General features: G+C 50.7%; 1 protein-coding gene across 3 annotated transcripts in view; it reads left to right on the top strand.

Annotated features, from left to right (window-relative positions):
- Positions 1-15,646, top strand: part of MAPRE2 (microtubule associated protein RP/EB family member 2) — a 188,512-nt gene extending 172,866 nt beyond the window's left edge. For all 3 annotated transcript variants that reach the window (XM_068993538.1, XM_068993539.1, XM_068993537.1), the window contains 2 exons: positions 4,647-4,805; positions 12,747-15,646. In XM_068993538.1, the coding sequence (XP_068849639.1) occupies positions 4,647-4,805; positions 12,747-12,821 (234 nt within the window). In that variant the 3' untranslated portion in view covers positions 12,822-15,646. The remainder of the gene's footprint in view (positions 1-4,646; positions 4,806-12,746) is intronic.
- Positions 15,647-16,583: the final 937 nt, after the last annotated feature.

Below are 16,583 nucleotides of genomic sequence, written 5' to 3'. Positions count from 1 at the left end.
TCTCTGGTTCCTCTGCCTTTTCTAAAACCAGCTTGAACATCAGGGAGTTCACGGTTCACGTATTGCTGAAGCCTGGCTTGCAGAATTTTGAGCATTACTTTACTAGCATGTGAGATGAGTGCAATTGTGCGGTAGTTTGAGCATTCTTTGGCATTGCCTTTCTTTGGGATTGGAATGAAAACCGACCTTTTCCAATCCTGTGGCCACTGCTGAGTTTTCCAAATTTGCTGGCATATTGAGTGCAGCACTTTCACAGCATTATCTTTCAGGATTTGAAATAGCTCAACTGGAATTCCATTGCCTCCACTAGCTTTGTTCGTAGTGATGCTTCCTAAGGCCCACTTGACTTCACATTCCAGGATGTCTGGCTCTAGGTGAGTGATCATACCATTGCGATTATCTTGGTCGTGAAGATCTTTTTTGTACAGTTCTTCTGTGTATTCTTGCCACCTCTTCTTAATATCTTCTGCTTCTGTTAGGTCATACCATTTCTGTTCTTTATTGAGCCCATCTTTGCATGAACTGTTCCCTTGGTATCTCTAATTTTCTTGAAGAGATCTCTAGTCTTTCCCATTCTGTTGTTTTCCTCTGTTTCTTTGCATTGATCACTGAGGAAGGCTTTCTGATCTCTCCTTGCTATTCTTTGGAACTCTGCATTCAGACGCTTATATCTTTACTTTTCTCCTTTGTTTTTCACTTCTCTTCTTTTCACAGCTATTTGTAAGGCCTCCCCAGACAGCCATTTTGCTTTTTTGCATTTCTTTTCCATGGGGATGGTCTTCATCCCTGTCTCCTGTACAATGTCACAAACCTCTGTTCATAGTTCATCAGGCACTCTGTCAGATCTAGTCCCTTAAATCTATTTCTCAGGTCCCCTGTATAATCATAAGGGATTTGATTTAGGTCATACCTGAATGGTCTAGTGGTTTTCCCCACTTTCTTCAATTTAAGTCTGAATTTGGCAATAAGGAGTTCATGATCTGAGCCACAGTCAGCTCCCGGTCTTGTTTTTGCTGACTGTATAGAGCTTCTCCATCTTTGACTGCAAAGAATATAATCAGTCTGATTTTGATGTTGACCATCTGGTGATGTCCATGTGTAGAGTCTTCTCTTGTGTTGTTGGAAGATGGTGTTTGCTATGACCAGTGCGTTCTCTTGGCAAAACTCTAGTAGCCTTTACCCTGCTTCATTCCATATTCCAAGGCCAAATTTGCCTGTTACCCCAGGTGTTTCTTCACTTCCTACTTTTGCATTCCAGTCCCCTATAATGAAAAGGATGTTAGTTCTAAAAGGTCTTGTAGGTCTTCATAGAACCGTTCAACCTTTCTCCTTAGAAACTCAGATTCTCTTAATAGCTTTATTATCTCATGGTTCTTCATCATCATCTACCTCTACCACACCTAGGTTCCCAACCCTCTAACCCAAAGTAGAACCGCCTGGAAACCTTGGATCCTACCTGCCCCTCTGGCTGTACAGCCTGCGTCTACCAGCCCCACTTCCTCTCCTGGGCCTGGTTCTAGGCTCCTAAGAGCTCACCCAGAGCCCCAGAGCCCTGAGGGCCCATGCTCTCTGCAATGCTTCAGCTAAACTATGCATGCTCAGTGTCTAAGTCGTGTCTAGCTCTTTTGCAACTCCATAGCCTATAGCCCACCAGCCTCCTCTGTCCATGGGATTTCCCAAGCAAGAATACTGGAATGGGTAGCCATTTCCTACTCTGGGGGATCTTCCTGACCCAGAGATCAAACCCACATCTCCTGTACTGGCAGGTGGATTCTTTACCACTGAGCCACCAGGGAAACTAAACTGTCCTATTCATAAGACTCAAGAAGACGGAACAGAGAGAAGTACGTTTCAGTGGTCTTCCTCCCCCTGGGTGTAATTCCTCCATTCAAAGGCCTCACCCCCGGGCTGCCCCCCGTGCCCACACGTGGAGGAGCATTGTGCCCGTACCTCCATCTGTCCCTGTACCTCCGTCTGTCCCCCGGTGGGAAGGTTGGATACCTCCTACCTTGTGAGCCTTCATTCACCAACTGCTTACTGAGCACCTCCTCCAGCTGTACTTCCAAGGCTGTGGTAGTGCTCCCTCCATTTTCTGTCCCCAAAGCCTACAAGGTGCCCCCGTGAAGCTGGTGGGGAGCCTCACACAGGCATCACTGTGTTGGAACTGAGGACAGGAAGACAAGGAAGGGCCCAGTGACAGTGCCCAAGCCAAAAAGCGAATAGCAGTGGTAATAGACAAGGTGACAAGTGCCTTGGACTTTAAGAATTCTCACATTCTTGGTCTCGTGCCTTGATGCAGGCAGGCTCCCGTGACATGCTCTGCAGGCACCGCTGTGCCAGACAGTGTCAGTGGTAGAAATCAATCAGGGCAGGAAAAGACACGACTGAAATAATCAGGGGCTGCGGGGTGGGGTCCCTGCCATGCCTGGGGGCCGCGGGGCGAGGAGAGTGGGCCTGGTTAGCCCTCGCAGACCCTGTCTGTGGCTCAGACAGGAAGGCTGGGCAGATCTGCAGTGTGTGGACACCAGGGTGGTGGAGAATCGGGAGAAGATAACTTGACTCTCCTCCAGGCTGCACGCCTAGCGTTTGCCCCTGTACCGTTCAGGCTCCTGCTCTGACACGTGGGAGTGGGACTGTGAAAATGGGGTCCCCTTCGCCAACTGATCTTTCACCGGGTAATTTAGCTCCTGTTGTTTTTACCAGGAAATGTTTATAGCTGCACATATTACCTGATGCACCTGGAATAGCCACACAGGCCAACCTGGGCTGGGTTTTCTACTGAGCCTCAGCTCTTGGTTCACTGCACAGACCACACCAGGGAAGAGGCAGACGAGCCTGTGGTTTCCATGGGATAGAGGCATCCAGAGACCTTTCTCGCCTGGTCCAGGGAAGGGGACCTGGCAGTCAGCAGATTCCTGAACTCCACAGACCCATCCACTGACACCAGTGCAGGCTTGAGATGGACCTGTGGTCACGTCTGGGGAGGAGGATGCCAAAGTCAAGAGGGTTTTCTTTTTTTCCCTGGAATTTAGGCAACTGGGTTACCTTCAGTTTTTACGAATGTCCATGGAGAGAGGAGCCTGGCGGGCTACAGTCCATGGGCTCATAAAGAATCGGACGCAACTGAGCATAAGCCACAATGCCATAGTATTATCAGAAAGAAGAGTTATGGTCAGAAGCTGCTGATCCTCCATTGCCTTGTTGTTTTTCGTTATTTATTTATTTGGCTGCACTGGGTGTTCATTGCCGCATGCAGGATCTTTAGTTGCAGCATTTAAACTCTTAGTTGCAGCCTGTGCAATCTAGTTCCCTGACCAGGGATTGAACTCTGGCCCCCTGCATTGGGAGCATGGAGTGTTAGCCACTGGACCCACCAGGGAAGTCCCTCCTCCTCTGCTTTGTGAGCAGCTGCATGAGGGCATCAGTGGGGTTAACTCTGAGGAAGACCCCTACCCTTGAGTCTTGCTGGATAGATTCAGGTTTGCCAAGTGCGTGAGGAGAGGGCCACTGCATGTGCTGAGTATCTGTTTGAATGAATCAGTAACTCCAGACAGCTAAATAGCACATGCAAAGGCCTGGCGTTACTAGAAACAGAGAGAGTTTCCACTCCAAGTATTATCTTTGGAAGCCTGTTAAGGGTGATTTTTCATATACTGAGAGAGAGGTTACACCTGAGGAGGACCGTGAAAGACCTAGTTTACTTCTACAGATGTTCTTTGCACAAATGTATAACTGCTCAAAGGGTTTAAAAAAAAATTGAGGGATTCTCCAAGAATAGGAAGGGGTGATGGTTTGGGCCTGTGTGGGGTTGCTGGCCCTGCAGCCTGGAATTTGAGACCAGGTCTGTCTACACGCCCTTCCAGGTTTCTTAAGCCCAGGTGATGGCTCTGTCGGACTCAGCCTTATAACTTGCCCCCTTCCCTTTGCCACTGTGAGAAGCTGGGAGACCCTTGAACCAGCACCAAGGGAGAAAAAAGGAAATGGGGACTGTTCTGCTGAGGGAATGGGACTTCCGCACTATCACCTTTCCTGTGATGAGCTCAAAGCGAGACCTAGAGGAACTGAGGCAGCTCCACTCAGCCTGCTTTCTCACCCAATTTTCCCTGTGCAGCCAAGCCCCTGGCTCCCCATAGAAGCGTTTGTCCAGTTTGGGTGAGGAACTGGGGCTCCAAAGCTGAGGGCAGCTCTCCATGCAAGTGACGTGAAGAAAGAAAGAAGGGTCCACAGCCACCCTCTGCTGCTGCCCCCTCCCCGTGCCCTCTCATCCCCCTTCCCTGTAGAGGACCAATGAGCTGGGGGGGACAGTGTGCCCCAGCCCATGTCAGTGGGAAAGGAAAGCTGACTCGGAGCCCAGGTGGAACTGTCTCCTGTCGAAGGATCCCCAGGCCTGAGGTTATTATAAATGCTTAGCTGACAGGAGCAACAGACGTGCTGCCGCAGTTGGGCTCCCGGCCCCAGGCTCGGGCTCCGAAAGCAGCCTCGTCTCCCTCCCCGGACTTGCCCACCCGTTATTGTGGCACATCTGTCATTTCTGCACGTCTGTCTGTTCACATCTCGCATCCTTATACGCAGGCAGGCTTGGTCACATATTTCTTAATGCTGTATTTTTTGAGGGTTTTCTTTTCCACCTTCCCCACCCTTGCCAGGTACATTCGTTAAAACTTGCCCTCGAAGGCGTGGAAAAAGAAAGGGATTTCTACTTCGGAAAGTTGAGAGAGATTGAGCTCCTGTGCCAGGAACACGGGCAGGAAAACGACGATCTCGTGCAGCGACTAATGGAAGTCCTCTACGCTTCGGACGAACACGTGAGTGTGAGCAGAACGCGGATGCTCATGGTCTAGAGTGATGCTCTTGGTCACGGTGCAGTGATGGCTGTACCTTCAGAGATTGCCCCGGGGGCTCAGTGAGCTCGGCCGGGGGCCCACGATGTTCCCAGAGGGTTCAGCACGACCCTCACCTGCTGACCCTGCCGAGGGGACTTGCATTCCTAAATCCCGGAAGAGAGGAGTGGACATCACCAGTCGTGGGGGGCAGAGCCGAGGGGCCTTGGGTTGAGAGAAACAGGCTTGTGCAGCCTCAAGTGGTTTTCAGCTCCCCGAGCAAATGAGCAGTAAGTGTGTGGAGATTCTTCTTTATTCATGACGGAGCAGGGCGTGGTGAAAGGAAACAGTAATGTCGATGCTCTTCCCATCCCCGTCAGCCCCACGGCCATCTGGTTTTGCCTTCCTGGCTGGTTGTCTTGGTTACTCATCACCAGCACAGAGTAGCATCGTGGGACGGCCTTCTGTGGGCAGATACTCCCGGATGGCCTCCTTCGCGGGGAGGCCCAGGGTTGTTCCCCATGAGTGAATGTGAGGGGGACCCGCGCGGTGGCTCCATCTGGAGGGATGGGAAGCAGGCGTGTGAAGCACCAGAGGAGCGGGAGTCTTGGGAACAAGGCAGGGAAGGGGCAGGATGAATGGCAGAGCCCAGGGCTGGTCACCCCACGCCCGCCTCCACAGGGTGAGAGAAGCCCCCCAGCAGCAAGACTGGGAGCCCAGTGGGGCTTTGCCTTCTGGAGGGTGGTGCCGTGGACGGGAGGGGAGCCAGGCCCCCTGGGTGTGGTGTGGACGGCAGGGGAGCTGGGCCCCACGGGCACTGTGGACGGCAGGGGAGCCGGGCCCCCTGGGTGCCGTGGACGACAGGGGAGCCAGGCAGGTGGTAGGGGTCCTTCTGCCAGTGTCTCTGCGCCACCCAGAGCAGCGTTTCCATGACGTTCTGAGTGTACAGTCTGCTTTGTCATCTGTCAGGCACTAGATGAATTGTGGTTATTGTCTTCACAAGCTTGTTTGAGGCAGAACCTGATGAGGTCTGTGTGGTTCCGTGAGCCAGAGTGAACCGTGCTGCTGCCATCCAGGGTGGTGCCTGCTCACGGGAGCAGGGCATCTTGCAGGATGGAACCTCCTACCACGCTGCCAGCAGGAGGGAAAGCCTTCTGCTCCTAACCTCCAGCCAGATCTTGTCCCAGGAAGGAGTCCTTGTGTAAGAGCACCAACAAGCAAACTCCAAATGAAGGGTTGGCCGGGCCTCCCGACTTCCTGGCTAATGACGTGAGGGCTGGCCGTGGGCAAGCGCTCTTGGCTCGGGGGAGAGAGTTCAGGGGTGTCTTCCTCCATGACTACACACTCAGCTTCTGTCTGACCGTTTCTACCACCACCCCCCCCACCACCCGCCCAGCACACACACCAGCACCAGCTTGCTGAGGTCTGGCTTCAGCGAGCCATTCTGCAGAGTATAGGCAATGAACACACACCCTGCCTCCCCACAAAGAAGTAATATTTCAGCACATCATCAGTCACTGGGACTAACGGGTTTATTAGCAGGGCCTTTCCACAGACTCTTGGGATGGGATATGAGGGGGAGGAGCCTACATGTGTCAGCTCCTTTAATTCTCCAGAGAATTAAGTAGATGCGGGTGTTATCCCATTTTACAGATGAGAGAAAGTAAGGCGGCAGAGAAATTAAAGAACATGCCCAAGCGAATAAGCATCATCATTTGCTTTTGAACTCGAGCGCTGGGTTCATGCCCTCCCTTCTGCAAGCCTGAGCCACCTTTTAAACAGGGAATATTTTAGATAGGAACGCCTTTTAAATAGGAACAGTTGTGATAGCTGACATTGCACATTTAGCACGTGCTAGATACTACATTCGTGTTCTAAATACACTTCTCACCACGTCCTTTTTCGTCGTGTGAGTACTATTACTTACCTCTGCATCACAGATATAAAATTACTTGTCCAGCGATCCACCCTTAATATGCTCCATCACTACCCAGGTTTCTCTAATTCAAAGCCCCAAAATCTTAAGGATTGTGTTCCCACTTCTCAGTATATTGGGTGCCATGGGCAAGGGCAAAAGTAAAGGCGGCACCACGTAGGGAAACTACAGGAGAGACTTTGTCTAATTGACAGTATTGAGTTGCCCGTGTTCTGTAGCAGGAATTAGTTGGAAGTCCTCCCTGGGTTTTCTCAGACAACTCCCATCATCTCATTTTGTCGTTTGGCACCTTCAAAAGTATCATTCTGGCTGCTGGGCTTCCTGTTAATTCAGCATCCATCGAGAACGTCCGTTTTCTTCCGGCTGGCAGCATCGCCAGACCCACCTTTGTTGTTCTGGCTGAGACGATGCTGATGTCATCAGAGAGAAAGAAACATGGTCGGGAGGAGAGAGAGACGGTGGCCTTGCTGCCGGGTGTGTGCTGGGGAGCATCTGAAGTCCAGGAAGAGATTTAGAGGCAGTAACCAGGCCGCTGGAATCTAGAAGATAGACAACACAAACTCCGTGTGTGGGTGACCAGAGCAAAACCTTCAAACCCAGTTGCTGCCTTCATGTTTCTCATTCCAGGATAACTTCTCATGCAACTCGGGGTCTGGACAGCTCCAAAAGAAACACTTCGGGCTATGCTGAGTTTTCCATAGAGGATCAGCAGCAATATGCCAGGTGTCCTTGTTTAAAATGTGACAGGATCCATTTTTTAAAAAACTTGGTTTCTATATAGAAAGATGGGGGTGACTGCTGTGTGCCCGGACACTGCAGGGTATTTTCCTTACTGCACACACGTATACACATGACACTTCCTAGTAGTGGACGGTGAGGGGCTCAGGAGTGGTCATCCTGCTCTGCCCCCTGCTGGTCTTCCTAGAGGTTCACAGAACCATCCTAGACACCTGAGACCCACCAAGGTTTGCCTCCCTCCCTGAGCATAACGGATCCTGTTTCTGTGGCCGCCTCCCAGCTTATCCAGGCTCTACCATTAAGGGAGTGAGCCTTTAAAAAGCATCCACTTGGGCTTCCCTGGTTGCTCACTGGTAAAGAAATCCACCTGTCAATGCAGTTGACGTGGGTTCGACCCCTGATCTGGGAAGACCCCGCGTGTCTCAGAGCAACTAAGCCTGTGCATTGCAACTGTTGAGCCTATGCTCTAGAGCCCCTGCTCCACAGTGAGAGAAGTCGCCGCTACGAGCAGCCGGTGCACCTCACCTCGGGAGCCTGCACATAGCAGCCAAGTCCCAGTGCAGCCAGAAACAAAATTGAAAAAAAAAAAAAGCTTCCACCCTTGCCCAGGAAAGGTGTCAGTTGGGGAACAATGTGCTCAGCAACTTCAAACGCAGTTGCTGCCTTAATATTTCTCATTCCAGGATAACTTCTCATGCAACTCTGGGTCTGGACAGCTCCAAAAGAAGCATTTCAGGCTATGCTGAGTGTTCTATAGAGGATCCACTGGAATGTGCCAGGTGTCCTTGCTTAGAACGTGACAGTATGCTGCACCACCCCCCCGAAAGCTCCAGAAGCCTCCTTCTCCCCCCTCTGTGCTTCACCCTGACAGTGCGTCCTGTTTTCAGGCCATTCGCACACTTCAGTCCTGGCTGGACATGCAGCCATGATGCATATGGTGTTCGGGAAAAAATGCCAGCACTTCATTCCTGTCGCCGCTGGCCTGACTTGTGTGCACCTCCGAGAGGCGGAGGTTTCTGGTTGCCTCCCTCCTGGAAGTGGGAGAGGTGCTGAGGAATCTGAGGCCGCGCCGAGGGTCTGCTCGGCAGCTAACCACAGACGGACCCTGCGTCGGCACTGCAGATGGAGAGGTCTCCTCCCTCAGTCTTTATTTCACCTTGGCTGGCCTTTGACTCATAGTCAGCCGATCCTAGAATAGCATGTTTGGAAGATGTAGACATGCAGATGAGTTTGGAGTGTAGAAGTCAACAGAGTTCGCTTTGCAGTCGTAGAAACCTCAGGGAAGTTTCCAGAGCAGATGGCCAGCTCACTGTCCAGTTCCTGTCTTGATTCTCATCGTCTTTAATACTTGGCTTGGGGCCACAGGTGTCGGCTTAGGCCTTGGGTAGCTGCTGCCCTGCGCTTCTGTCAGCAGGGTCACCTGCTCGTACAGAGGCGCGTGTTTCCTGCGGTCCTGTCCCGGAAGCCACTTTGGGGGGAACGGCTTAAGTTACCTCCCCAGCTCCACCCACGTCTTTTGGATTCAGCCTGCATTTCTGTCACTGGACGCAGCATTGGGTATATAGAAGGCAGACACCACCCCTGCCTTCGCAGAGCTTGCCGCCCTGGCGAGAGCAAGAGAACACGGACACCACCGACTGGAATATGTCAGGCTGTGATAAATGCGGTAATGGAGACATAAATAAACTTGTGTGGGGCGCACATAAAGACAGCCTGGAGGGACAGGCCGGGACTTCACAGAGAAGATGACATTTGTGTTGGATGTTGAAAGATGACAAGGAATGTGACCAGTTGCAGAGCTCAGGACGGGGGAGTGTTTTTTTCTGCAGAAGAAACAGCACTAACAAAGCAGAGGAAAGAACAGCCGGATGTGCCGGTGTAGCAGTGGCGGATGAGCCTCTATCTAGGAAGGTGGGCGGCGCCCCCGCTCTCCCGCCCGCAGTAGCCCAGAGCCCCCTCCAGGGCTGACTTGCGGCTTGCTTCTCCTTCTGCTGATCATTGAAAGAATAAGGACCTCCAAAGCAGCCACTGACAGCTAATCATTTAGGAAGCAGTGATGGACTGACATGCAACTATTAGGCTTAATTAAGCAGGTGGCACCCCAGTGCTTGAGTCATGTATTTGACCTTGGTTTCGCCTGGCCGCCTCCTCGCCTGTGCGTTTGAGTTCCTCCCTCTTGCGTGGGGCAGAAGAGAAAAATCATCTCTGAGTGTGAGCGCCTCCATGGCACAGCGGGCTGGGAGCTCCCCATGGTGACGGGTGACGGGTGTGTCCTGCCAGGCCTTCAGGGCACCTTCATTTGCACCCCAGGCATTAGCAGTCCTTTGGTAGCACAGGACGTTTGCTCTTTACACCCGCATTACCCAGTAAGAAGAGTGCTCTGGGGTCCGAAGCTCCTACCGATGAGATGTGTGACCTCACAGGGGCACCCCGTGAGTGAGGGGCTGCCCTTGGCCAGCTGGAGACCCGAGGCCTAGGCTGGGACACTGCACCTACCCCCCTTGCTCAGCAAGTGTGGAAAGCAGGCCTGGGGAGGGGCCTAATCCAGTGAGTGGGTTTCTGGGCCCACCACTGGTGTGACAGGCCCACAGTTCCTTGAATCCACCTCTTCTGACTTCCAGTCCGAGATTAAATCCTTCATCCCACAGTTGAGGGATTAAATCTGTCATCCCACACTTGACTCCCAGTCCTGGTGTGAGCAGACAGGATTTTCTGTAAATTGTCAAATAGAGCCTCATTTCTGCGATCTTCCCACCAACTGCCTAACACTCACAAAAACAGTTGTGTAAGAAAGGCACACTTGAAACCAGCTGAAGTCCGGGTGATGTGATGTGGAAGCAGCTAACTCTTTAAAGTTAGGGTGATGAATCAAACAAGATCTCTAACCCCTGGGGGACTCAGAGGCTCAGAGTCCAGCTGGAGACGTCGAGTAGAGTCAGCTTGAGTCTGCAAGTCAGCCTTGTAGCCAGACAGTGGAGCACAGAGATACACACACAGAGACACCCAGAGAGCTCCAGTGTGCACCCGGATGGAAGCATGAGTCATGGATGTGAAGCTCAGAGGAGTGACCCATTCTGGGGTGGAGGCAGTAGGAGAGGCGTGGGGAGGAGTGTGCGGCAGAGCAGACACGGGGCCCCTGGTGCACCACCCCCAGTCAGCTCCCGGGAGCAGGGCTTCCCTTCTTTGCTCCCAGACTGGAGGCGGCCAGTGGCCCCTCCTCCCTGTCTGATCCCAGCAGGGGTGCTCTTCTGCTCCCGGGAGGGTGGGAGGGCGCCTCTATCTGTGAGGCCCTAACTCTGTGCAGAGCAGGGGAGTACAGAGGCATAAGGAGGATGCTTCAGGGCCAGCCTGGGGAGGAACTGGCAGAGCCTGGAGTAAAGGAGGGCTCGGGGCTCTGAGGTCAAAGGACCTGGTGGTTAAGGGATTAAGGAGCGAGGGGTCCCGAAGGACAGCAGATGTGGGCAGAGAGGAGGATTGAGGTCTTCATGCTTTAGAGGTGGAGCCGTGTTGGGTGTGATGATAGGTGTGGTGTAGGGAGACCAAATATTTCATGTGCATCTTGACCCCAGTCCAGCCAGAGATGGTGCTAGATTTGAATCTAAGTCTTCAGTATGGCATCATTTTCTCCTCCTGTTGTAGAAAAGATTACTTTTAAAAAAATCTTTTTTACTTCTAAAATATATTCCAATGAGTTTTCTCCTTCCAAGAAAAAAATAATCACAGCTCACACTTCTGTGCTAAACACTGTTCTAGGCATTTTACCTATGTTCACTCAGAGCCCTCTGTCGAATTCAGTGACTCCATTGATTTACTGATCAATGACACCCATTGAAAACTCTGTTAAATGGGCACTTTGGGTCTGTTGCCCATTTTACACAGGAGAAAACCAAAGCACCCAGCCATTAAGTCACCTGAAGTCACTCAGTTTGTAAATAATGGATCTGGGATATGAACTCCAGGTCCACGCTTATAACCTTGATGTTAATGCTGCCTCTCAGAAAATAAGTGGCACGTGACCTTGGCTGATAGTCTGAGTCATCCGTTGTGGCACCCTATCGGATGTCCTCCTCCTGACACATGTGCACAAGAGTTGTACACACATGTGCGGTCTGACACAGATGGATGAGGCCTTGTCCCAACTTCTGGAGCCTCAGGATCCACAAGGCTCAAGACAAGCAAGATTCCAAATCAGAGTTTTACAACCAAGGCATAAGCAAAATGTTGCAGGAAGAAGGAAGGAGAACCCTGGCTCTGGAGTCTGGGGACATGACCCTGCTGTATTTGAGTTGGATCTTGAGAGAGATGTCCTGGGCTAAAGGGAATAGGGCTAGACAGGAAAGAAGTGTGCAAAGTGTGAGAACACGAGTGTGTCTGTGTCCCAGTGGGTGCTCCTGACTGCATTGCAAGGGGTTGTGCATTCTGGAGGCAGCAGTTGGTCCTGTTGATCAGTAACAAAGAGCTGACTATTATTTGAGAGGTGAAAAAATTAAAAGATTTACAGGTATGATTGACCAAGGTTGCTATTCCCCCGAGTTGGTGTTCACAATGTATTTCCCTGGGTTAAAGGCAAGTAGTAAATAGGTCCTTTGGAACCAAGTAGAGGAACACTTCAGCCATCAAAAGTAAGCAAAAAACGCCTCACGTACCCAAAATAGATAGCCAGAAGGAGCTCAACTCCTGCGCTCCCTTCATGGAGAAACCGCCTGGCTGGGGGCATCCTGGAACCGTGCCTGTCACCCTTTTCTTTACCTAACCACTCTTGACAAGCTGCTTCTCCACATCAGAGGAGTAACAGCTTAAAACAAAGGGTCTGCTTCAAGCAGACACGCTACCAGGTGAGGAGGAGATAGGAAGCCCTCGGTCACCCTCGGGGTCCTGGGGCTCAGTGCCCTGACACAGGAGGCTCACCCCTGGTTATCATAACACTCCTGGGTCCTTTGGTTTACTGTCTTACGGAGGGTGGGAAAGTATGTCATACACTGTGAGGCTGTGCTTCCAAAGTGGATAGAAGGAAAATGTGCCGCACAAAGCCTGCTGGCTGTGTTCTAGAAGGATCCGATCTTTGAAGGGGCGGGGGACGGGAAGGCGTCCCTCTGTGTGCCTCGGCTCCCAGGAACAGGGAGGCTCCGCGTGGCTCGCACCATGGAGACGCCCTGCCGCGCAGTCACTGCGGGGCCGGGGACACGGCGGGGCCGGCCGTGAGCTCCATCAGTTGAAACCTACCCCTGGCCCCTCTCCCCCGCCTCCCACAGGAGGGCCACCCAGAGGAGCCGGAAGCGGAGGAGCAAGTCCACGAACAGCAGCCCCAGCAGCAGGAAGAGTACTGAACCGTCCCGGCAGCTCTCCACACTTCCGTTTTGGTGGGAACTTCTCTTCCAGAGAATTGGAACACGTGTGGCCTCAAGCTCATCAGAAACCAGTTGTTCCCAGTCTGCTGTTACATCATGGCGCCAGCGCCCACGCCAGCACCGCCCTCGGTTCCCATTTCCTTTGCCAAGACACACTAGCAGCGGCCATGGGTGGCCTCCCCAAGACATCCCGGGGGCCACACACCTTCAACTTCCCCACTTGGCTGCTTGAGATTGGTTCTGCTCTTTGCATTTCTTTCCAGAACAACTTCTCCCCAACCCTACCACCACCACCACCATTCCCTTTTTATCCTGGTGTGAAACAATGGTAATTTGATATATGGTATTTATATTGGCATTTCTCAACCCAGTGTCACTAGATGTCACACACATTTGTGGTGCTTTGATGTTTGCAAGTCTAACCTCTGTGAACATAAATTTGGTCAAATAATAAATTGGAACAAAGGGAAAGAGAGAACTTGATATGAAAGCCATATGACAGTGACTTGTTTCATGGGGAAAAACACAGAGTCAGTTTCTCCCTGCACTCACAAACAAAAGGGAAGAAAAAAGGAATCAAAACTAGGACTTCAGGGCCTAGCAGTGTTCATCCATCCGCATGTTAGACAACCACACAGTATGTTGTTAGTTTTGAAAGACATTCACTCAAGGAGAACACCATCTCAACTTGGCCCTCCAACCGCTTGCCCCTCTCCCCTGCCCCCACCCAGGTTCTCATGCTGTTTTCTTTCTCAGGGTCCTCTTTGGTGGGCAGCCACTCTCCCCAAAAGCTGTCATCGGGTGTCTGCAGTCAGAGGGGGTCTGCACAGGCACAGGTCCTTCCTGCCTCTTCGTGTGGGTTTTAGCCCCAACCCTGTCATCCACCCTAGGGGGTTCCTCCTAAAGAATGACTTCAGGGTGTGCAGCCCTGGGCATGCCACACACTTGCTGGAAGGCCTGGAGTGACGACCTTATGATACGAGTGTAAGCCCAAGGGAGAACCCTGCTTCTGAAGTCTGGTGTTGACACTGGAAAGACAGCACAGAAAAATCTGACTCCCAATGCCTTCTGGAATAAGGAATTCCCTCTCTTCAGTACAATGGCCCTCCTCGTCATTGACCTTCACTAAACCATGGCAATTCATAAATAGAGGAAACATGAATGAATTAAAAGCATTCCTTATTTTTTTTAAACTAATATTTGCACATTTTCTTAGTATCTTTCCAAATCTTTGCCTCCCCCCACCCCCCCGAACCACCCCTTTGAAAGATGGTTGGATCATTCATTTCACTTTGTTTCTAACTTTAGATTTTCTTTCACGTGTTATTTGACTTAGCAGGTGCAACGAAAAACAAACAAGTATGCCCCCCCACTTTCCTCTTAACTGAAAAAGCTTCAAATAAATTTCTGAATTATGTCTCATAAAGCTTTGACATTTCTTTATTAACTGATGAAATATGAATTCTAAATTCTAGCCTTGAAGCTTTCCACCAAAAGGAGTCTTCTCAGATCTTTGGTGGCAGAGTGGTATTTATCGAGTTACACGTGAAAAGGATTGCTTGTATTTCTGAGGTTGTTACAGGACACTGCAGAAGTGGACAGCTGTTCCGTGGGGCTTGGTTTCCCTTTCTTCTCTCTCCTGCTTGCTCTGCGCCTCGGCGACAGCTCGTTTCTCCCAGGCTGGAATCCGGCCTGGCTCTCTGCGGTGACGTCCTCCCACACCTGGTCGCAGGGCGTGGTCGTGCTATACGCAGCATCGTGCTTCACGGCGTGTCCCCTCCCAAGCCTGTCGCACTCGCTGAGTGTCCTTCTTTTTAAACAGCTCTGGTGAAGAGGCGCAATAAGTAGTTCCGTGCAGGTGACACTTCAGTGGTTCCCGGCCAGTTCTTTGCTTGCCCTGGACACGTCAGTACACCCAGTGCAAGGCAGGGCAGGACCCACGCTCCCATCATGAGGGTGTGACTACTGGGTAGTGTGCTTAAGCCTCACCAGTGACCCTCAGCCACTCTGTTCCTCCCTAGACCCCCGACTTTCTTGGCTATTAACATACTGGCCAGATACCTGGCAAAGATAACTTTCGCCAGTCATCCTACTCCCGCTTCCTTCCTGGTGTCTTGGGGCAGACTCTTGGTTTATTTAGAGAGGAGCTATATACTTCCCTTTCTGTCTCCATCTGGGGCATCTTCCACCGCACGGGACCTCACTGGTGCCTCGGGGAATCTTTGACAGCTAAGTTTCTCCGTCCTCTTTGGCTGTACCCCAGCCTCTAGTGCAGCTCACCTCTCATTTCCCAGGACTGCTCCTTTCTCGCTGATGACTGTACCCTATCATTCATCTCAGCAGCTAGCGTGGGCTTTCCTCCATGTCCCCCACCCTCGTCATACATCCTCATGCTGGGCTGAGAAGCATCCGCTGGACGTGGGTCTTAGTGTCCCCTTCACACCCACCACAGCTGATTATAGTATGTCCACCGCTCATATCAGGTAGGAAGTGATTGAAGCAGGGGGTAAAGAGAAAACAGCAGAAAAGCAGAAAAAAGACAAAAGACACACCCCGAGAGAAGTAAACTCCAGAAGGGAACCAGGAACTCCTCCCTTCCCTGGTGAGTATTTCCATTATTCCGTTAAGGTTTAATATGCATTCAGATTACTTTTACTAAATAGTACACCATAAAGCTTTTGTTATATATTAAATGTAAACTGAAAGGAATGTAAACAAATGTATTGTTAATTATAAATATAGATAAGTAATGACATAATAGATGAAAAGGTCTTATTCAGATGTATCACATTCATTTTACATTACCCATCTATTGTCGCATGGTAGAATAGTTTTTTGTCTCTGAATATGTGAATAACTTGACTTGCGTTTATCTTTTTACATATTTAATAAAAAAAAAGTATATGTTAAAATCAGCCTGGTTCCATAGAGTCTTAAATTTTTATGCCATAGGTTTCCTTTTGAGTGAGCATGTTTATACTAATAGGTTCTTTATGTAAATGTCACACAAAGTCCACGTGGTTTACATGGGGAGGGGGTGGCTTGTTTTTATCTACGGCAAATGTTTTAGCAGGAATTACAGGTTAATATTTAAATCAAATGTAGCAGTTATACCACCGTTTTAAAATTCTACAATTAAAAAAAAAACAACAGGCTTTTCTGGTGGCTTAGATGGTAAAGAATCTGCCTGCAATGTGGGAGACCTGGGTTCAATCCCTGGGTTGGGAAGATCCCCTGGAGGAGAGCATGGCAACCCACTCCAGTTTGCTTGCTTGGAGAATCCCCATGGACAGAGGAGCCTGGCAGGCTACAGTCCATGGGGTCTCAAAGAGTTGAGACACGACTGAGCGACTTTCACTAAGAATCCCCCTTTAGGAAACGTTCCACTTGCAAGCCAACGAAGTCTTCGCTCCCATCTCGACAACACAGGGGCTGAGCAAAAGCACGTAGATGTTTTGAAGTAAAGCTTTGTGGTAAAATGACCTGCAGTTGGCAAAAGCTATTTGATTGAGTGTATTTCCTCCAGTTTGCTGACTCTCACAGTGATAATTGACAGACATAAATGGAATACACACCTTGCAGGAATAACTGAAGAAATGTGTTTATTCAAACTGGCCAGGTGCCCCCCTGGACACCCTGTAGAACAGCTGACAGTCTGTAGAAGACTTTGCCCAGGAGCCTGCAGATTACTGGAGTTCATCCCAAAGGATGCCAGCCTTCCTGAACCTGCTTTCAAGCACC

This window comes from Capricornis sumatraensis, chromosome 21, assembly GCF_032405125.1.
Source record: "Capricornis sumatraensis isolate serow.1 chromosome 21, serow.2, whole genome shotgun sequence".
Classification (NCBI taxonomy): domain Eukaryota; kingdom Metazoa; phylum Chordata; class Mammalia; order Artiodactyla; family Bovidae; genus Capricornis; species Capricornis sumatraensis.
Note: the sequence above shows the minus strand (reverse complement) of the source record. Positions and strands in the feature narration are given on the sequence as shown.